General features: G+C 40.7%; 1 protein-coding gene across 3 annotated transcripts; it reads left to right on the top strand.

Annotated features, from left to right (window-relative positions):
* Positions 1-10,527: 10,527 nt before the first annotated feature.
* On the top strand, positions 10,528-21,415 carry LOC106881054 (uncharacterized). Of its 3 annotated transcripts, none has more exons than XM_014931261.3 (4): positions 10,528-10,657; positions 15,304-15,430; positions 18,506-18,743; positions 20,446-21,415. In XM_014931261.3, exons 2-4 carry the CDS (start codon positions 15,387-15,389, stop codon positions 20,551-20,553), a joined length of 390 nt encoding a protein of 129 aa, XP_014786747.1. In that variant the 5' UTR covers positions 10,528-10,657; positions 15,304-15,386; the 3' UTR covers positions 20,554-21,415. The 3 variants fall into 3 exon arrangements, with proteins under 3 accessions (XP_014786747.1, XP_089214660.1, XP_089214659.1); XM_089358534.1 differs by lacking the exon at positions 10,528-10,657 and adding an exon at positions 14,062-14,201; XM_089358533.1 differs by lacking the exon at positions 10,528-10,657 and adding an exon at positions 14,069-14,235.
* Positions 21,416-23,286: the final 1,871 nt, after the last annotated feature.

The following is a 23,286-nucleotide window of genomic DNA, read 5'->3' as shown; positions in this document are numbered from 1 at the left end:
GTTTTTCGGACCCCAAAAAGGGTTTTGTAGCATATTAGGAGGTCGCAGGAATCCATTCTACGAAAAAAAAAAAATTTCCAATGATTCCGGGATGGAGGGGGGCTCCCCACACCTTTTTTTTTCCGAACCAAAATAAAGGATTTGCAGCATATTAGGAGGTCAGGGTACTTGATTCCACGCAAAAAATCCAAGTTTTTTTTTTTTTTTTCTTAGTGAAAATCGTGCAGTGTTAATATAGAAATTTACCATAATTTTGTTGCTATTTAGCCTCAAATCAACCCTGATACAGCAAACCTATCATCAAAGACATTCCAACCTTCAGCAAACCGTCTTTTTAGGGACAATCTAGGGCATTATGTAGAATGGGCGTGTGATTTAGGTAGGGGGATACTTTGGCTGCTAATTTTAGCGTGTCGAGGTAGAGGCTCTTTGATTAGTTCGATTGCATGATGAGATTTTTTTACACATATATGTATGTACATCATCGGCAGAAGTTAGAGAGTAAGTCAAAAGCTGAGAGTTTTGTGTATTGACACTTATCAAACACGAATTTGGTCATTGTCACTCTGTAACTTCTGTCTATTATTAATGTGTGTGTGTGTGTGTGTGTGTGTGTGTGTGTGTGTGTGTGTGTGTGTGTGTGTGTGTGTGTGTGTGTGTGTGTGTGTGTGTAGATAGATAGATAGATAGATAGATAGATAGATAGATAGATAGACAGACACATTCTCATATATGTTGCTATAAAAACATCTCTAGTTATTAAAGAAGGGTTTTGTTAGGGGAGATTTTCAGTTTAAATTTTTCTGTTGACGAAGATTCATCGTTTTGTCAATGAACCCGGAAGTTGTTGTTCGCAAACAGCAACAGTAATTTTCTTCAGCTGAATACACGTCATTGATTGGTTAAAATTACCCAAATACGACAACTTTACCGCGAAATAACTTCTAAAATACAAAATTTTGTCAAAAACGTTAAGAGTAAACCCTGTTCTATGTGACACATTCTACCAGTATCCGAAGTTTCAAAGTGTTTAGTTAAAAAAGAATAATTTTAAAAATCTGTCCGTCAAATTGAATAGATCCATTTTACGATGTTATTATATGGAGAGTTAGTGTACGATTGAATGATATGAGTTTAAGAGTAGTCCAAGGTAGATTTAAGAAGCAATACAATGTTATAATCCCTGATGCTGGTTCTTTGTCAAAGCGACAACATATTTATCAACCAAACTACTTCAACATTGTCGGCATTTACTTTCAACCACTTCTTTATCTTTCAACCATTATTCAAATGCATTCCGATCACTTGTACAGGAATTGCGTACTTAGTCGTAAGCTAAGAATGTTATTAATTACAATGTTTTCATAGAGTTGCATTCATACTTCCAGTTTTTCGTCTTAATCACCAAAATATCTGTAATGTGTCTGTAAATCAGTGAACTGAATGACTCGTAGGGATTTCAATACCAATCAAATTATATGAAGAAAACTATTTTGGCTCGTGTATTTAAACTTTTATTGATATTTCATGAGGTATTCTGAAGAACTGAATATCTAAAACGAAAATTATTGGATGAACTGTCGTTGTTGTTGTTGTTTAGTTTCAGGTCAGTGCTGACTGAGAGCAAAACTTTGATAAAAGGCATTTAAGCCGTCTGTCTTTTTTTTTTACTTGTGTGCAATGTCGCCTTGCCATTTTTTTTTTTTTTTCAAGACAGTAGTAGCTGTCATTTGAGGCTATTTCTAGCAGATCGAGCTACCGCGTAGAGAGAGACTTCGTCGGAACGTTAATGGGCATGTATATATATCATTTGTGTAAACCTACCTACAGCTCACATTCCACATTCCATATATTTAAAGTGGATTGTTGCATCTGTCCTAACCACTTCATATGCGTATGCACCGCATCCGTGCGCACACATAACTGATCTGGTTTTTGTCTTCTTTTTTCTTTTCTCTTTACATTGGTAATCTATCATGATTTTAACCTTGATACTCAAAACAAATCAAGGAAGTAAATAATATGAGAGACAAAACTTGTAAATGCTGGCTTCTTATTTGTTAAGTAGCTTGCTTACCAACCATATGGTTCCGGGTTCATTACCACTGCGTGGCATCTTGGGCAAGTGCCTTCTACTATAGCCTCGGGTCGACCAAAACCTTGTGAGTGGATTTGGCAGATGGAAACTGAAAGAAGCCTGTCATATATATGTATATATATGTGTATGTGTGTGTATATGTTTGTGTGTCTGTGTTTGTCCCCCCAACATCGCTTGACAACCGATGGTTCGGCAAAAGACCGATGGAATAAGTACTAGGCTTACAAAGAATAAGTCCTGGGGTCGATTTGCTCGACTAAAGGTGGTGCTCCAGCATGGTCACAGTCAAATGACTGAAACAAGTAAAAGAGTAAAAGATTAAAAGAGTAAGACAAAAATAAAGTGAAAAAAGTCAAATACATTCTTATATAAGCATCCTGTTTAATGCATTGAGAAGGAGAAACAGTATTTTAAACTACAATGGATCATTGTAGTTCCTGGTGTGGGATGTCCCATCACGGACGGAAATACCAGAATCGGAAAAGTAGCACATGGAATGGACAGATGTTTTGAAATGGTAGTTCACGGGTTAGCTCGGTGTGTGAGCGTATTATGTGGTATGACGTCAGTGTCTGGGGAGGCTGACCCGAAGGGCGAGTTGACCGGAAGGGCGAGTTGACCGGAAGGGCGAGTTGACCGGAAGGGCGAGTTGACTGGAAGGGCGAGTTGACCGGAAGGGCGAGTTGACCGGAAGAGGAAAAAAGGGCAGAGGGAGCCTCGATCGGGATTCGTGCCCTTTTCGAACGGGGTCGCGGACAGGACAAGACGTGTCTAGTGACGGTCTAGGTTTGAGAGAAGCAGCTGCTATTCCTGGTGTTCTTTGAGTCGGGGCAAGCTTCAAGGATTGGATACCGCAAGACAGACTCGCAGTCGACGAAAGGAAAACCGAGGTAAGGCGATTACATCTACTCGTACGCACACACCACAAGCTATTTCGGCCCCACGTGTAGAAATTCGCCGCGATGGCAGCCAAGATTAGGATCGCCAGCGATGTGATCAGGCCTTTTAATGGCGAAGGAGATGTCATGGCTTGGATGCAAAAAATTAGGCTCGTTGCCAAGCTGCAAGGAATAAGTGATGTGGCGAGTCTCATGGCTCTATACTTGGAAGGGAGCGCCCTGACCCTGTACTTAGAAATGGACGAGGAAGAGAGATTAAGTGCGGAGAACGTCGAACGGAGGTTGAGAGAAGCGTATACGGAGAGCGATTACGCTGCCTTCGTAAAACTAGGAACAATTAGATGGGGAGGAGAACAGGTGGATGAGTATGCGGCGGAAGTGCGTAGACTGGCCACGCTTGCTGGGTTTACGGGAGAAGGCCTGGACAGAGTGGCGCGGCTGGCGTTTGTAAATGGATTCCCCGACGACGTAGGGATCCGATTGCAGCAGTTGCCTGGCGGGAGAAAGATGGCGCTCAGCGAGCTAGTAGCACAAGCTCGCGTGTTGACACAGCACGTCGGACGGAAGCCGATAGCGATGGCGGCGACGGAGGCGCATTCCGACAGACGACAGCCTGAGAAAGGCGTGAGGAAGCCTACCGAGCAACGACAGCGGCCGTTTTCGGGCCGGTGTTTCAAATGTCAGGGGCCGCACATGGCGAGGGAATGCGCCGAATCGGGGCCCGTCTGCTATCGATGCAGGAAAACTGGGCACATCGCCCGTGATTGCGACCAGGGAAACGACCGTGGGGAAGTTGCTGCCTCTCAAACTTTCCCCGCAACCAAGTAGAGGCGCTTGTGGAGGCGCTGCCCGTGGTCGAAGTCGAGGCCGAGGGGAAGAAGTTCAAGGCCCTCGTGGACACGGGTTGCACGACTACCCTCGTGACGCCAAGGGTGGCGAAGAAATGGGATGGGACGAGTAGCGTCCGGGTGGTCGACAGTAGAGATCCGTTGCAGGGGCAGCTCCAGTCTGGAGATTGCGTTACCGAGCGCGGCGCTGAGGCTACGGGTGATCGTGATCGACTATGTGATAGACGGGATTGATGTCGTGTTGGGGATGGACGCCATCAACCGTCTTGGTGGCGTTAGGATTGCGGGAGATGAGGTCACGTTCGGAAGCGTGGGGGCATCGTGCGCCGTGAGTCGGGACCGCCAGGGAGAGCAGAGCCCCGTCGGGGACAGCGCCGCTTACACCATCGAAGACAAAGATTTTCAGGCGGCGTTTGATGGTCGGAGGTGGACGATAGAGTGGCGATGGAAGGACGAGCTCCCACTACTGAAGAACAGGGTGAGCTGCTACCAGCATACGTTGAAAGGTCACGCCGGTATCGAGTTCGACGAGGAGGTAGAGAGGTGGATCAAGGAAGGAGTCCTTGTCCCGTGGAAAGAGGAGGTGGTGAGTGGAGTGCTGCCTCTGATGGCGGTGGTGTAGCCGACGAAAGGAAAAGTCAGACCGGTGCTGGACTTTAGGGAGTTGAACGACCATATATCGTGCCACACGGGAGGCGAGGCAACGGACGTTTGCGGTGAGACGTTACGTGTGTGGAGACAGTCGACCGGGGCAGCGACGATCGTCGACTTGAAGTCGGCATATTTGCAGCTCCGTGTGAGTGACAAGCTGTGGCGATACCAGCTGGTGCGGTACAAGGGCCGGACGTACTGTTTAACCAGGCTAGGTTTCAGGCTGAATTCCGCTCCGAAAATTATGGCGATGGTGCTCAAGTCCATCCTAGGGAAAGAGAAGAGGATAAGGAAGGCCACCAGTTCCTACATCGACGACATTTTGGTTGACGAGACTGTAGTACCAGCCACCGAGTTAGTGAGACACCTGGAGAAGTTCGGGCTGATTGCGAAGCCGCCTGAGTCGATGGTGGGGGGAGCTGCGCTGGGGCTGAAACTACAAAAAGACAGATCGGGCGAGCTGGTGTTCCGGAGAGGAAACGAGATCCCAGAGCTGAGTTCCAGCGTCAGCAGGAGAGAGTTGTTCTCGGTTTGTGGGAAGTTGATCGGACACTATCCGATCGCTGGTTGGTTGCGCATTGCATGCAGTTACACCAAGAGACGAGCAGAGGGGGAGAGTTGGAGTGACAAGGTGGGAGAGGCGATGATGCGGGAAATCCTGGAGAGAACGAGAGCGGAAGACCCGGTCAGAGGAAATTGGTATGTGCCCAAGACGGAGTCCGGGACGGTTTGGTGTGATGCTAGCAGTATAGCGATAGGGGTTGTGTTGGAGATCGAAGGTGCTGAGGTGGAGGATGCGGCCTGGCTACGGAAAGCGGACGATTTCAACCACATCAATGTCGCCGAACTAGATGCGGTGCTGAAAGGGGTGAACTTGGCCCTGAGATGGGGGCTGCGCTCGATCGAGATCCGGACGGATTCGGCCACCGTGGTCGGCTGGATAGGAACAGTAATTACCAGCGAGAAGAGAGTCCGGACGAAAGGTGCCGCGGAGATGTTGGTGAAACGCCGCCTAGGAGTTCTGGGAGAGCTGATCACCGAGTTCGGACTGAAGCTGAACGTGGTTTTCGTGCCTTCGGAAAAAAACAGGGCGGACACACTGACCAGGGTGAAAAGGGCGTGGCTGGAGGAACCGGAGGAAGCAAGGAAAGGGATAGCGGCAGCGTGTCGGCTGGGTGACTCCGAACTGAAGGAGCTACATGCTATGCGCCACTTGGGGGTGGATAGGACCCTGTATCTGGCGAAAATGATTGATGCTGACGTCACTAGGAGAAACGTCAAGAAAGTGGTCGCGAAATGTGACAGATGCCAGTCCATTGACCCCGCCCCGGGTGGGCATGAGCAGGGGAACCTCTCAGTAGAGCGCAACTGGAGGAGACTGGTTGTGGATGTGACGCACTACCGTCAAGAAATGTATCTCAGTATGGACGACTGCGGGCCGGGCCGGCTGGCCATTTGGAGGGAGCTGAGGACAGGCATTGCCGATGAGATTGCCCGCATTCTGAACGGGATATTCTTGGAGAGGGGTCCCGTGGAAGAACTGCTAATGGACAACGGGGCGGCGTTTCGTTCGGAAGCGTTGGGAGAGATGCTTGACCGGTGGAAGGTGCGACGATTATTTAGAGCGGCGTATAGGCCGAGTGGCAACGGAATCGTTGAGAGGCACCATCGGACGATCAAGGCCATGGCTGAAAGGGGGCACATTTCGCCCCTGGAAGCGGTCTACTGGTACAACATGTCTCCCCGATCCGGACAAGCGGAAGAGTCTGTGCCGCACATAGCGGTGTTCAAATATGAATGGAGGCATCCCAGTAAGACGCCGGAGTTCTGCGAGGAAGAGAAAGGACCCGCCGGCGTGAAAGTAGGGGAGGAAGTTTGAGTCAAGCCGCCGAAGGCACGCTGCACATCACAATGGGGCAGGGGAACAGTGACAGCGGTCAATTCCAGAAACAATGTATCTGTGGATGGAATGCCGCGTCACGTGCTGGACCTGCGCAGGATAGCCACTTCGTCGGATGAAGAGCGCGATGGAAACGAGCCACCTGGCTTGAGAAGATCTCGACGTGTAAGGCGCCCGCCCGGTTGGATGGCGGACTTCGAATTGGAGTACGGGTGAACGTGATCATTAAGATCAGGGTGGCGTTTGGTATGACGTCAGTGTCTGGGGAGGCTGACCGGAAGGGCGAGTTGACCGGAAGAGGAAAAAGGGCAGAGGGAGCCTCGATCGGGATTCGTGCCCTTTTCGAACGGGGTCGCGGACAGGACAAGACGTGTCTAGTGATGGTCTAGGTTTGGGAGAAGCAGCTGCTATTTCTGGTGTTCTTTGGGTCAGGGCAAGCTTCAAGGATTGGATACCGCAAGACAGACTCGCAGTCGACGAAAGGAAAACCGAGCTAAGGCGATTACATCTACTCGTACGCACACACCACAATTGTTAGTAAGGATCACTCAGACGACAGCTTGTGTATAAAACATCGCTGTGTTTGCATCTGTATTTCAGTATTGGCCTCTCAGAAAACTTTTGAGAACATAAAAATAATATTTATAAATAAAGCGTAGGAGTGGCTGTGTGGTAAGTAGCTTGCTTACCAACCACATGGTTCCGGGTTCAGTCCCACTGCGTGGCACCTTGGGCAAGTGTCTTCTACTATAGCCTCGGGCCGACCAAAGCCTTGTGAGTGGATTTGGAAGACGGAAACTGAAAGAAGCCTGTCGTATATATGTATATATGTATATACGTATGTATGTGTGTATATGCTTGCGTGTCTGTGTTTGTCCCCCCAGCATCACCTCACAACCGATGGTGGTGTGTTTACGTCCCCGTAACATAGCGGTTCGGCAAAAGAGCCCGATAAAATAAGTACTAGGCTTACAAAGAATAAGTCCTGGGGTCGATTAGCTCGACTAAAAGGCGGTGCTCCAGCATGGCCACAGTCAAATGACTGAAACAAGTAAAGGAGTAATATTAAGTATATAACTGAGTTGGTTTGCTGTTCCAGTTTGCGTGCGTGCGTGCGTGCGTGCGTGCGTGCGTGCGTGCGTGCGTGCGTGCGTGCGTGCGTGCGTGCGTGCGTGCGTGCGTGCGTGTGTGTTCGCGTACGCACGTATGTATTATTTGTGGTATATTCCTTTGATGGCTTGTTTCGTGGTTTCTCAAATAACTTATATAACCGACTTCTTGTCTGACAGAATTCAAAAATTTAGCGCTCAAAGCTACTTCATACACACACACACACACACATACATGCACTCAAAGAGAGAGGGGAGGGGGAGGGAGAGAAGAGACGGTGAAAGAGGGTGGAGAGAGAGAGAGGATAAAGATATGTCTTTATCCACTGCTTAATTATATCTAACTTCATCAGAAATCACATCTGTCAGTGCTTCTTACAAGTAATTACTTGTAAGCTCGGATTTTAAAAATGTTTATTGGACGAGAACATTCATAAACAAACAGTGGTGGAAAAGACGAGAGAGATTGGTGGGAAACAGTGGCGGCTCGTAGATAAAAGTAGTGGGCGTGCTACTTCGGAAAATTTTTAGCCGTTATTTTAATGTTGTGTAAAAGGAAACAAAGATATAAAAAGAAAGTTTATACATATACTTGATCGGTTCGCGTTTTAGCCACTGCCGGGTGGTGTGTTTAATTTGTTCACTGAACACCGCCGCGAATTCCCCTTTGCTTTTCAACTCACTATAAACAAACAACAAAAAAAGTCACACGATATAGTCGGCGAAATACTGCACACGTGAAGTTCCTGGTTTAAGTGCGTAATGATTGAAAAGCGTGGAGGCGCAATGGCCCAGTCGTTAGAGCAGCGGACTCGCGGTCATAGGATCGCGGTTTCGATTCCCAGACCGGTTTCGATTCCCACACCTAAAGCTCCAGGGGATGGTGGCGAACCCTGCTGTACTCTTTCACCACAACTTTCTCTCACTCTTACTTCCTGTTTCTGTTGTGCTTGTAATTCAAAGGGTCAACTGTGTCACGCTGAATATCCCCGAGAACTACGTTAAGGGTACACGTGTCTGTGGAGTGCTCAGCCACTTGCACGTTAATTTCACGAGCAGGCTGTTCCGTTGATCGGATCAGCTGGAACCCTCGACGTCGTAAGCGACGGAGTGCCAACAACAACGATTGAAAAGAACGAACTGCTGGGTGCCATTTACTGAGCATTGTTATTGTCAATTTGGAAACTGTTAAATTAATTTTCCGATGATATTTCACTAGTGACATATGCACTAAACCCGGCAATATCAAAGATTCTGAAAAAAGTAAAGTCCTAGGCAAATTGAGAGGTCTGAGATTTGTATCGTGTTACTGGAAATTTAATTTTGCTATGGATTGGTCTGGAGAAAGAGTGTGTCCGTTGTCATCGCAAGCCTTCTGGCTTTAGTGAGACCGACGTAACCAGTTGAATTTGTGGTCAAATGTCCGAATCATTCTAGCTATAAATGAATATTAAAATCAGGAATAACCTATTACACTATTAAAATAACTCCTGGTTCGTTTTGTAGTACTGAGTTCGATTTCCACTGTTTTGTAGTACTGAGTTCGATTTCCACTGTTGTGATATGAAAGTCATTAACGGTGAACTGACAGAAGTAAGGTATTTTGTTGTGACTTTTTGTCTTGAGGACAATTTTGACTTTCATCTTTCATGTACTGAGATCGATGCAATCAATCATACACCTTCTCCCAAGTTTCTGACGTTGTGCATATGGTGGAAATGAATATTGAATACAATGTATTTCCTGTCATCACCAACAGATGTTTTACTCGCCTTGACCGAAGTAATAATTGTTATTATTTAGTCCTAAGTAGGATACGTTTAAGTAGAACAATGACCAAAGGCTTTCCAACCATAGCTATAATATTTTTTCTACGGGGAGAACGTTCCTCGTATACAATATCCATTGTATCTAGATAATAAGGCATGGTTTTAGGGAGATTTGGCTGCTATTTGCTGCAGGTCGAGCAACCACGCAATTGTTTCTTGCTGGCTAATAATGGTTTCTTACAAAGAAGACGTAACACGAAATCTTTAAATGGGAACAGAATATTGTGATATTCATGCCTTTCCGAAGAGGAAATCATGGAACAGGGAAAAAAAAGATAACACTTCTCATGCACACCAAACGAACTTAAATGTAAGGTGTTTATTCTCCCACTGAGGCACCACGTTGATAAGAACCGAAAATATGAAACCATTTGTGGTGTGAAAGGGATCAGGTAACGGCAAAACAAAATCGGCAGAGCACTACATCACTTAGTTCTATTTTAGAAAGATAAATAGAATTGAAAGCGACCGAAATTACATTCAGCGGGAGTTCAAAACCATACAAAAGGAATCAGTGTGTGTATTCTGTGCATATAACATATTGAGCGTGTGCGCACACACTTACACACACACACACACACACACGCATACACACACACACAAAACTCTTCAGCCCAATTGATGCATATCTATACACACACGTATAGATAAGTAGAAAGAACAGTGGCGAAAGAGAAGTGTTGTTGTTGAGAATGATGAAAATTATATAGCTGGGTGTCAGGTTGTCGAAAATTTTAGGCGTCGTCTCCTGCAGATAGGAAGGTAGAATAGGAGAAAAACAGCAATATCAATGTTACTCACAGTAATTAATATGACGGTGTAAGAAGACACGGGGGAGGAAGAAGAAGAAGAAGAAACAGAGTGAAAAGAAAAATGGGTGTGGAATAGTGAAAGTGAAACATATATACCTGTATTTTACATGGCTAAATATATACAGCGTCAAATATTACTGTTCCCACTCTTTCCCCACAGAATCGTTTTTAACCCTCCCAACCAACCACTTTTCTTTCAGCTTCTCATCTCATTTTCTGCTTTTTTTCCTTTTCTTCTCTTTCCTTTTAATTTATTTGTTTTTCTTTTCTTTTTTATCATTTTCTTACTCGTCATATCCCTTTCTCATTTCTTTCTTTCTCACTATTTCTCACACTCTCTAACTCCGTCTTTTATCTTGTTCTATTCTCCCAACTTCGCTCATTCTTTCCCACCTGCTTCTCCATTTGGTTGCAATTTTCGCATAACGTCAACTTCATCAGAAACGTTCGCATTATCGGAGAGTCGGTCAAAAAACAGGGTCAAGTTTTTCGGAAAGGTTCTTCAACCAAGGTAAATGCTTTTATTTATACGTTGATATACACACACATTGACTTTCATACTCAGTGATACATAGTTTCTAGTGACGGAATTCTTTTTATTAAAATTACTACATAATGGGCCAGTGAGTTGTAGAACTGATAGTCCATCGAGCAGTATATCGTGTAGTGTTTGATTACGTTCTGAGTTCTGAGTTCAAATCCCACCGAGACCGTTAAAAATTTTGTCCTTCTCATTTTTGCAAAAGTGAAATCATTATACCTTTATGGCTATGGAGATTCTTGTAGTAACGTTAAATTTAGAATAATCTTGAGCGTTTTATTTAATTAGACTTTCCATTTAAGTCAAACCGTTCAGTTGTCTTTACAGTATCCACTTTGTTTAATACAACAATGTGCAAACTCTAAACCGCATCGAAGTCCAACCGACTTCAATAAAATAGCCGTAAAATGTTAGGATGACAATTATTGGTGGCATCACTTCTTCTGTAAAAAAATAAATGAATAAATAAATAAATAAATAAATAATAAACCATGAAGGAGGCCTCTAAGTGGACGGTCGATTTGCTTTGCAGTCAAATGTCTGTAAAACGAAACCCTACAACATTAACCCATTTGGTACCATATTTCTATTAAAATACACTGCCTTTGTATCAGTTTTGAAATTAATGAAGAATTTAGTAAAATAACTTTGTCATTATTAAGCTGAGGTTTTGAATATAAATTAACACGTCATTTTGACGGAAGGTTGTAAACTTAGAGTGCTTTAAAACAGGAAATTTGATTTATGGAACCAAGGGCGGTTTGGATGCTTTGAGACAGGTTGGTAACAAAAGGGCAATTAAGAAAAGGACACATAAAATAATCTAGCCCCTCAACACTCTTGCAAAGACTGATAAACATGGCTGGAATGCCTTTAATTATATATCTGCACGAGAAGCGCTGGCCGAAGGTTAAACAAGTGGCTTAGTCAGTAGGCAGTTTCTTTTCCCGCCTCTCTCCACTTCTTTCCGCCGTCCCATTACTCTGTTGTTTTTGCGGTTGATACTGAAGTTGTTGTTTAGTCCTATTCAAGCAAGATCGATGTTTGCTTACCTTGATATTGTTGTATTACCCCTAGTCAGTCCAGATCGAACAGATCTATCGATTAAAGCCCTTCTAACCGTGTCTAACAATTTTCTTTTCTTTTATATCTAAATCTTCATCATCTGGTGTTTTAAGACAGGAAAGTGGATTTTGCATGAGATTTAGCTGCTGTTTCTAATTGATTGAGCGACCACCTGGAGTTTTTGCTTCTATGTTTATGCTAATATTGTTGTTTACCAAACCTCACCCACCCTAAACCCCACCACCACCACCACCACCAAATCGAGCAGACTTATGATTAAATGCGCTCTAGTTGTGACTTGTGATTTTTTTTTTTTTTCAGACCATAATATTCAATACGCTTATTGTTTTTGAAGACGGCAACGAAATTTGAAGAAAGTTTGGCTACTATTTCTAGCAAATCGAACAACCACATAAAACCCCCTTGTTGGCTCATATCATTGACTCTGCTGTTGTTAATCTCTGGCTAACCCTCATCAAGCAGACCTATGATTGGGGGGGGAGGGGTCCACGTAACAAACTAGTGAATTGGGGATTCACCATAGTATTTTAAGGGCACTGAAAAAAATGCTACATTAGATGCTATGTATGTATTGCAAGAAACAGGTTTCTTTCATTAACATTTTACATAGTTCAACCTACACAAGTTTTTGTGTGAAAATCAAAATAGGAATTTTGGAAGAAGTTTCCAGAAAACTAAATTCTAAATATCGAATGGCTATGGGGGTTCAGAATAAGACCCCCATAGACCCTCAGAATAAGATAGTAATCAAAGGGGTCCATAGATAAAAGAATGGTTGAGAACACCTGTTTTGGCGGATGAAATAAGTACCAGTTACGCACTGGGGGTCGATGTAATCGATTAGCCCTCTTCCCCAAACTTTCAGGTCTTGTGCTTATATTAGAAATGCGTATTCGTTTTTTTTTGTCTCTTTCGTTTGACTGCGGCCATTCTAGGGCATCGCCTTAAAGGGTTTTAGTCGAACAAATCGACTCCAGGACTTATTCTTTGTAAGCCTAGTACTTATTCTATCGGTCTTTTGCCGAACCGCTAAGTTACGGGGACATAAACGCACCAGCATCGATTGTCAAGCGATGGTAAGAGGACACACACATAAATACACACACACACACGTATATATATATATATATATATATATAATACAAAGAATATATATGCATGTATACACACATATATGTACATACTTACATCTACATGTGTATATAGATGCATATCAGGGTACAGGACGTTAGAACAATGAACTACAGACAACGGAACGAACACATAGGAAAACGGAAAGCCACTTGGAATATTCCTTCATCAGCTGCCTCTATTCTAATGTACATATATGTGTGTATACATGCATATATATTCTTTGTATTATTACATTATTGAACGCATACGTCCTTTTTGCATGTATATATATATATATATATATATATACACATATACGACGGGCTTCTTTCAGTTTCCGTCTACTACCAAATCCACTCACAAGATTTTGGTCGGCCCGAGGCTATAGTAGAAGACACTTGCCCAAGGTGCCATGCAGTGGGACTGAACCCGGAACCATGTGGATGGGAAGCAAACTTCTTACAACACAGCCACGCCTACGCCAAGGTTTTTTTTTTTTTTTTTAAGAGGTTATGGAATAATAGATTTGGTACAGCGTTAGATTCAGGAAATTTAGATATAATGCTGCCCTGGCCCGACTTTGTCTTTTATTCATGAGAGTTGGATTTATTGAGTACCAAAAGATTACTGGTCAGTCGATCCGTTCGGCTGTTCAATTCTCCCCAATTACTGACTTTAGGAAATCGATATTATATGTATAATCTCGTGTTCTACTGACGCATTGATCTTACCCATCCATCTATGACAGATAGGTAGATGAACAGAGAAGAAGAAGAAGAAGAAGAAGAAGAAGAAGAAGAAGAAGAAGAAGAAGAAGAAGAAGAAGAAGAAGAAGAAGAAGAAGAAGAAGAACAACAACAACAACAACAACAACAACAACAACAACAACAACAACAACAACAACAACAGCAACGAGACAAACATAAATAATTTAGGGTTCTCGTTTTTTCTAAGACATGCTATATACTTTATAGATTCAGCGCGTCTAATAACAGTATCTTAAAATAGTTGTTTTTTAATTGATAACTTCAGCAAGGCAATGGGTTGGTATATTGTCCGCCTCACTCACTATTCATCTGTCTTATTCTTACCACCAGCTGCTTCCTTTACTAACAGATGTCACGCCTGAGCACTCAACACTCTCATACATATATAGCTGACGGTGAGGAGGTTAAGAAATCTAAAACTACCTGAACTTCAGTCAGTTTAGTGTTGGCAGATGGATATCAGTTAACGACTAGATACATCTGCGACGTTGGAACATTTATTTATCTACTCATCTTACATGTTTTCAAGATTTGCTGCAAAGAATTTGGTGTGTTGAGAGTGTAAAAAGAGTAAAGTGGAAGGTAGCTAATGCAGACAAATGCAGGAGATAGATAGATAGATAGATAGATAGATAGATAGATAGATAGATAGATAGATAGATAGATAACTTTCTTTGTTAGCCACACAGGGTTGAACACAGATGGGACAAATACAATGTAGAGATCTTCTTTTTTTCGAGGGGGATGGGGGGCGAAAACAAAGTAAAAAAAAACAAAAGTAGGGACAACGATCAAAAGGAATCGAAATTGTTTGGGGTATATACAAAAGAATAAAATATATACAAAAAGTTCCCAAGAAATGGGGAGGTTTATCCGTGGAAAGAAAAATCTACGAAAAGACCACGGTAACCTCGGGCAATAATGTTACATGTTAATAGATTTATTTACAAAAGATAAGTAACTCTCTGCTTACCTTTTGTAAATAAATCTATTAACATGTAACATTATTGCCCGAAGTTAAAGATAGATTAACTGAGATTTATCGAAATACAGGCATAGACATGACAAAATTATTTACGTTTAACAGATCAGATGCAAACATGTAAATAGAAAGAAACAGGAAAGGAGACAGATATAATAATGGGAGGAGGCGGGGTAAAGTAGCGAAAGATGGAGGGAGAGTAGGCGATGGACCACATATTCCACAACAAATGGTGTACTCTGCAGCGTCCCCGGTAATGACTGTAATGGTGTTGTCGCGGATAATGGCCAGCGACACACGCTATGGTAGCCACTCCACCTCGCAGGGCTCATTTCTTCGACGGGCCGCCGTTATCCCTTTTTAGCGAAAGAAATCGGTAGTACGGAGAGAAAAAGAGATTGGAGTATGCTGGTGATCGACTTCATGACAATCAATCTTGTGGCCTTTCTCTGGATGTTTGTTAGAAATTGCTAAAACAGTTGAAGAAATATATCTTTATTTGAAATAATTAAGATTCTAAAATACTCAGACATTCGTATACACTCTCAGACACATATTCAGAAAGACTCGAGCGAGAGCGCATATACGCACATACATGCTGTAATAGAAATATTGCAACAAAAACCTAAGAAAATATAAAGTACTAAAAATATCGTTTTTTTCTTCAGTGAGAGGATCCATCAAGACTGTGGTCAGTGGAAATTTGTGCGGCGAAGAATAAAGTAAACCCGTAGATTAACTAGGATTAACCATGAGTTGGCATCATCTCAAATCACTCAACGAAGACAAAGAAATGTAAGTAACGCATTTTTTGGTAGATTCTTTACTTGATAATCTTTGTTCACTAGAGAAACGTCAGCAGCATAATGGAGTGTTTCAACAAGCGATTCACCAGGCAAATTGACGTATTTCCAGATAATGAGTATTGCAATAGCAAGAACCCAACTGCGTGGTACATTGAGTATGTAGGTGTCTAACACGGTCTAAGATTGAACGTGATCTTGTGAGTGAAATACATACAGTGCAGACAGGGCTGGATTAAGACCCACAGAGACCCAAAACGTTTAAAAGATTTTGGTGCCTCAATATTTCCTTTTGGCGGTAAAAATTCGTTTCGTTGCCCTTGACAATAAACTTTCTATTTTCTATTTTATGTCAGTTGCCATAACAACATTTCTCTTCCAGATGTAGCTCTGTCACCAATGGTAATGTATTGCTGTTGTTGTTGTTTAGATCAATACTAAATCTGTCTTCGATCTGTCTTCTATCATTCATAACAAGCCAACCTTTTAAAATTGGTTTGGTTTTCCAGGAGACGTTAGATATGTTATATATTCTGTGAGGGTGTATATATATGTATATATTCTGCTATGAATAGTATTTTGTGGACACGAAGAAACTGTATATATTGTGTCATGTATGTAGAAGCTAAAACACAAGATGGCCTTAATTAAAACAATATAGTTTTCAAAGTGATCCAACATAATATACACTCTATAAATGTGTAGATTCTAACAACAAGCAATTTTTCCAATTGTGTACCCCGTGTATTTCTGTGTTGACCCACTTTCCTCAATGCCCTACTCATGTACTTATTTTGCTTAATGGTTAGTGCAGGGCATAGGGTTGATGGTACTAGGGGACAATATAAATTTCGACTCCCTTATAATTTTTTTTTAATGTTGACATGGAGAGAAAACTTCAGAAATGAAAAAAAGAGAACAGCTCAAAAGCAGCATCAAATCTTCAAATCGTTTCATCAATATAACACTGGGTACACAACCGGCAAGAATCTCAGCGTATTTGCACACAAATACTAAATGGAAGGTGAATGGGTGTAGAGTGCTGTCGATCTGTAAATATAGTCCGTCATTGACGAAATCAAGAAAGGTCGAAATCATAAGATCTGGTGGTCTCGGCGCTAGAGGTGGCGGGGATTTATCTCCTTGCTGGCTATATAATCAAGAGGGCATTTTGCACCAAAAGCCAATATCAGAACTTCTCTCGTGGTATCTACCGCAGTATAGTTTGTTCTAAAAGAACATCTATGTTTAAGTGGGCATAAATATTATCTCTTGGCATTAATACTGCCTCTGTCGCTAATATATAGTATTTTTTAAATCAAATTTTCACCTAATAAATAAAATATGACTCAAAGAATACGTACGCTTGGAGGCATACATTATCCTTACCAAAACAGCTTTTTTAGACTTTAAATCAACAAACATTCCCTCAGAACTTCTGTATCCAATTTGTTTTTATGACATTTTTTATGACAGAATTGTCAAAGAATTTAATCTGTTTGTGTATTTCGAAGAACATAAAGACATGCTGTAGTGCTTCCTGGCATGTCACGCACCAGGTGACTTCTTGACTTACTGGTACTTTCAGCCAACACTGGATAAACATACGACGGACTTCCGCACAATTTCTAGCTTAGAAATTTAACAAACAAGGCATTGGTCAACCTACGGCAATGGTGGAAGACGTTAATCATGTAGATATATATCTGGAAATAGCCAATTTATTAGATGAGCTCTTTGTTAAACATATCTTCGAATCCCACCATATATATCTATATATATATATATATATATATATATATATATATATATAGAGAGAGAGAGAGAGAGAGAGAGAGAGAGAGAGAGAGAGAGTAGTATGTGCGCGCGCGTGTGTGTATGTATGCATGTGTGTGCGTGTGCATGTACGTGTATGCGCGCGTGTGCATATGTATGTATGTATTATGTTAGTACAACGAAAATGAGTCAAGAGAAATAACTCAGAATGGCCAGTGAAATGAATGTGAAACGATAAAGATGAAGTTGTACTAATTGCCATATAAGATAAATTATTGATTTATTGTGATACTGAAGTTATCTTCGTTTCGAGAGAAGATGAACAAACACCTAGCGATAACTGCAACCGACTCCGAATGAGAAGCGGTTATAATCTCAAGAAATCAACAATTCACCGGAATATGGAGATAACGTGTTTGCAGATAGATTCTGAATAAGTTTACATGTATACTTTCAATCAGCATACAATTGACCATGCTTCATAAAGAGAGCTGGTGGTAAACCAAATAAGCTTCTACAGGACGATCCAAAGCATCACTTAATTGGTTTCGCCTGGTTATTGCTGGTTCATCATGAGTGTCTACTTCGTTGTTCAACAGAAAACGACATTAACTTACAACTAATGAAGAATGCTAAGTGTAGCTGGCACTGATTTTCATAGAGGTACATTTATTAAGACGGCGAACTAGTAGAATCGTTAGCACATTGGACAAAATGCTTTTGGGAGGAGCTTCTCATTAAACTCCTGAATTCATTTCCTACATACTGGAGTATTCATTGGTTACGACATTGAGTGTTCCAGTTGATTCGATTAACGGAACAGCCTGCTCGTGAAATTAACGCGCAAGTGGTTCAGCACTTAACAGAGTTCTCAAGGGGACACACTGAATGTCAAGGCTGGCCCATTGAAATACAGATACAACTTATTTTTGCCAGTTGAGTGGGGTGGAGCAACGCGAAATAAAGTGTCTTGCCCAAAGACACAAACAACGCACCGCTAGGAGTCGAACTCACGACCTTTCAATCATGGGTCGAATACACTAAGCCACTCGTCTTCTTGCAACGCTTGATCCATACAAGAAATATGTTTTGAGTACGTCCTAAGGTTTTTATCCAGTTTAGCTGTAGCTCAGTTTTGAAACTGAAGTAGTGGGGGGAAAATCGAATATAACAATTAACATTGTCTCTGAAAATGCAAGCCGACACACCATCGGAATGAAAGACATTGTAGGTTGTGCCCCAACTCCATCTCTTTAAAAGATATTACCTCTTTTTTTTTTTTTTCATTTAGGATGCAGAGTTCACTGAACAAAAGCAGAATGAAGAATGCAAAATTATTTGATGAAATATCTGACTTAAGCAAAGAAATATATAGATACAAAAGACGTCTTGAAAGAGCATACAGACCAATTGATACTACTTATGAGGCAAAACCGAGGCGCCCAGTTTACGATAGTTATTCAACACTAAGATGCCCTGAAATATATTATCATGCACCTTCTTACGGTTTTTACGATGGAGACTGGGAAGTAAGTTAATTTTAAATAAGTTATTTTTTCATCACTTTATTCATCACAAATTGGTTTTAATGTCGTTTAATTTTTGCAAAAAAAGATACCTAAATGTTCCATCTTCTGTTGAAATTTGCCCTTTTATATGGTACTACTATTCATTTACCGTTGAAAGTACTCTGTATCGGAACATGATTTTTGCATTTTCTTATAATACACCTCGATACATCACGTCAATGCAGACTTTCACTATTATAATCGCATTTTAGTAATTATAGTAATTATTCTTTTAATAAGTAATTGATTATCTGCGAATAATATTTTGAAAGATAGTCCAGTTCTGTATGGTATTTCGAAGCTCAGTCATGAATTTCTAATGTTAGATCGGGCACTGCTACTGACACATAGTATTGGTAATTCCATTTACGAAACGTCCAAGAACTTGCTAAAGTTCTTCTCTTCCATTCCTTTAGTTTTCTTTAATGCAACAATACATGTGGCTTCTTAAACATGTTTGTAGCAATTACATGGAGGACATTTGCCGAGTATATCTGACAATTATAGTCTATAATATACATGGAGTGCATTTTGTTCTTGTTCGAAAATACGCGCGCGCGCGCGAACGTTAAGCTGGATTGAATGAATGAGAGAAGAGCACTCAATATGTTGTATAGAATATAAGGTTTTACTGAACTGAATGTTATCTCGCGATTTGAGTTTCAAATCACTGCGATCTTCAGGTAAGAACTGTTACAAATAGGTTTGATAGTATATTCGTATTCGTTGGTATCCCTGTGATCACATCTTGTATTTCTTCATGGGTTTGCGTAAGGATTTGCTTTTATTTTTCTGCCTTATCAGAGAGTAATTTTTTTTTTTTTCTGATGGATTGATTGTTTGTTGCTGATAAAGGGTCTGCTTTTCATTTGTTATCTGTATATTCTGCTATTTTAGTTAAAGCTGTATTTTGAACTATCAAGTTACTTAAATGTCTAGATGTCCACTTCGTGGAATATTTCAAAGAGATGAACCTTTGATTTGTCACACTGAGCTATTAATTGTACTCTAGCGAAATGAATGTATTATATCATCAAATCGAATTTATCAAACACATGAGCGCTGTCCTCGGTATCCAAGGACGAGATAAGCTTTTAATGCAGAAATTCTTCACTTAACAAAAATTCGTTGAGTGGAAACCCTTCTTAATCTGCGTTTTATGGTGAATTAAATACAAATACTGGTGGTAGTAATCATTACAGACAACGTTTAAAGAACTGTATCAAACGCCTTAAAAACATAAAGCTATCAATTCTGATACTGGGATAGAAATTTGACTGACTGTTTGGATAGAATAGCTTCCTCTAAGCTTACGTTCATTCTCTGGCACTTGAAGCTAGAGGAATTAGTTTACAATAAAGAGTTGTGTTAAAATACAAACATTCATGATAATGAATTTATATATGTATATATGTATGTACGCATGTATATATGCATACATATATGCATACATACATACATACATACATACATACATACATACATACATACATACATACATACATGCATACATGTGTGAGTGTTTGCCTATGCAAACATATGTATGATTAAATATGTATTAAAGTTTTTCATGAATGGGAATCTATTTACTTTGAATCTCACTTTTTTGTGTATTATATAAATGATTTCAAAGAAATCGCATTTACTCTCTATTTTTCCATAGATAAAAAGAGCTCCAGCCCCTGCAGACCCTATTGTCCAGAAGTCGTACCGAACTAAAGACGGAGTTTTACACCATATTTATACAGTAAAATCTGCACTTAAGTATTAAAATACTTAAAGAATATAAACTATTCTGTCCAGAACTTACATTAGTAAACACTTTGAAAATATGAAGTAACTTATAACAGTGATTATTTCAGTTGAATTTTTTTTCATTTGCCTGTCGACATTAACAACTAATATTGCTATTTATTTGGTTCAATTTCATATTTAACATATTAAAATGCTGGAGAATATCTTCGGCGAGAAGAAGCAATATTTTAAATCCAGTATTGAAAGACAATAACAACCGGAGAAAAGAAATGGATTTGAAAGTTGGCTTTCACCCTGTTTAACGACCACGCTTACTTTCTGCTTATTTTCTGACAGAATGTTCCGACTTGTATAAAAGCAGTTTCTAACATACAATATTGTTATAATGCATTCCTTGCAAGAAAATAAGAAATATATTTAAAAAATGTAAATGCGTCAAAAATATTGTTTGGTAATTATAATGCATTCGTAACTTTATGTAATAACATAAATTTCCATAAAATAAATTGATATACCATCTTACAAGCATTCTGTTTAAACATCATTAACGAATGTTGAAAAATAATGTATTCCTGATATAAAGCTTAAGAGAATAAAACATCATTTATGTATGGAATGAATAATCTTATTGATTATTTTTAGCGATATAAAGTGGAAGTAGTTAAACTTAAAACAGATGATATTTTCAAGAAATTCAGGACATTGAAAACATTGATCATAAAACAACGTAAAAGATTTAGTTCTAATTGAAAATTTTAATTTAATGAATTAATGCATGTGGTAAATACATATGAAAGTGAAATTCTAAACGAAGCCAGAGACATAATGGAGAAATTTTCGTTTCAATCCAAATAACGAATTAAATGGCAATTTTAAAAGAAGGAACATGGTTGTTTATTTATTGATTTTAATGAGAGACAATCCCCAGAGTTGGACAGCTTTTCAGCTGAGACAAAAATTGCGATAACTTTCGGTTTTGCATTTACTTTGAATTAAATCTGAAAGAAATGTTTTTGCTATAGCTCTAATTATAGTTTATAATTTTCAGTGGAGGCTCTGTATTTAGGTATTTTATTTCACTTTTCAATGTTTCGTGTTTCAACTTCTACTGAAATTACTCAAAAGCCAGTATACACGGAATGAATCATGCAAACCCCAACAGATAGGTTGTAATGATAAATGGAGATATCGTACTTTCTTTATACAGCATTACATAAAAAAATACTCAAGTCAAGTATTCATTGTCGATATTATTCCAACTATTCCCAAGGATTCAAACTTATCAAAAGGCGATTTCTTCGATATTATTTTCTGAAATAGTTCAAGTTTATAAAGATCCTGCTCTCTCTTCAAGAAATCGCCTGTCTCTTAATCCTTACCTCACGCACATACACGCCTAAAAGTTTACATATGTGTACACACACACACACACACACACACAGTGTCGACGCGTAGTCTAGTAATCACGAGCATAATACCGGGCTTCAATTCCTTCCTGGACCGAGCCGCGCCTTATGTCCTTGAGTAAAGTACTTCATTTCCCGTTGGTCTAGTATACTCAATTTAAATTAATACCAACTGGTGCAGTTCTCTCTCTCTCTCTCTCTCTCTCTCTCTCTCTCTCTCTCTGGCATGCGCTCCTGCTCTCCAGAAGGTGTCTCTGCCTGCTCGCATGGCACCTAAACCAAAGAGGAAAATGAAACAATTAGCATGACGCATATTTCTCAAAAGAGACACCAACTTAACAATGTAAAGAAATTCACATCGATAAACAATATTTTCTCTCGTGATTGTAAGATAGATAACGAGCTGTTGCCATCCGTTCATCCATCTTCTTCGCCCAGTGTTCCTGAAAGTGTCTCCCTTCTCTTTCTCCTTCTCTCTCTCTCATCCTTCGTATATTTGTTTCTTCCACTTGTTTTTGTCGGCAACCTGTAGTTCCCAGTTGTGAAGGTCGAAATCGAATTGCAACAGCGAGTCTTTGACGCAGTCCTTGAAACGCTTTTTAGGTTTTTGCTAAGGCTTCTTTCCTTCAGTCAGCTCTTTGTAAAAGCATCTGCTTGGAGATACGACTATCGTCCAACCGTATCAGATGTCCTGCCCAGCGAAGGCGGTGCTTATGTATATGAGTTTCTATGCTGAGTGTATCAACTTCTTCCAGTACCTCTGTGTCTGGAACATGTAAGGTCCAGTGAATGCTCAAGATCGATCTCAGGAAGCACAGGTGGAAGCGCTCCAGTAGATCTAAATGTTTCCTGTAAACCACTCGAGTTTTGCAAGAGTAAAGAAGGCTTGCGAGAACAAAGGCATTTCAGACATCTATCTTCGTTTTCTTTTCCAGGATTTTCTGATACGTGGTCTTGAAGAACAGAAAAGGCGCCAGTGGCTTCCTTAAGTCGGGGAGTTATTTCATCGTCGAGGGAACATTGATGGTTTATCGTGCTACCGAGATAGATGAAGTTGTCAACAACCTTCAGCTTCGCATAGGCTGTACCAAGTGCTGGTTGAAACATGACAATTATTTTATCCAAACTGATAGTCAGACCAAAGGTTGTGCATGACGGGGACAACTTGTCCATGAATCACTGTATAACTGTGGTAGTGTACGAGACCAGGTCGTAGTTATCGGCGTAGAAGAGATTGCAAGCAATAGTTAGGACATTTGATTTAGTAGCAAAGAAGCGTATGTTGAAAAGCTTGCCTGTGCTGCGATAGCGTACATACAGACCTCGGTTACAGCTTTTGAAGG

Source organism: Octopus bimaculoides, chromosome 10 (genome assembly GCF_046866305.1).
Source record: "Octopus bimaculoides isolate indiv1 chromosome 10, ASM4686630v1, whole genome shotgun sequence".
Lineage (NCBI taxonomy): Eukaryota > Metazoa > Mollusca > Cephalopoda > Octopoda > Octopodidae > Octopus > Octopus bimaculoides.
Note: the sequence above shows the minus strand (reverse complement) of the source record. Positions and strands in the feature narration are given on the sequence as shown.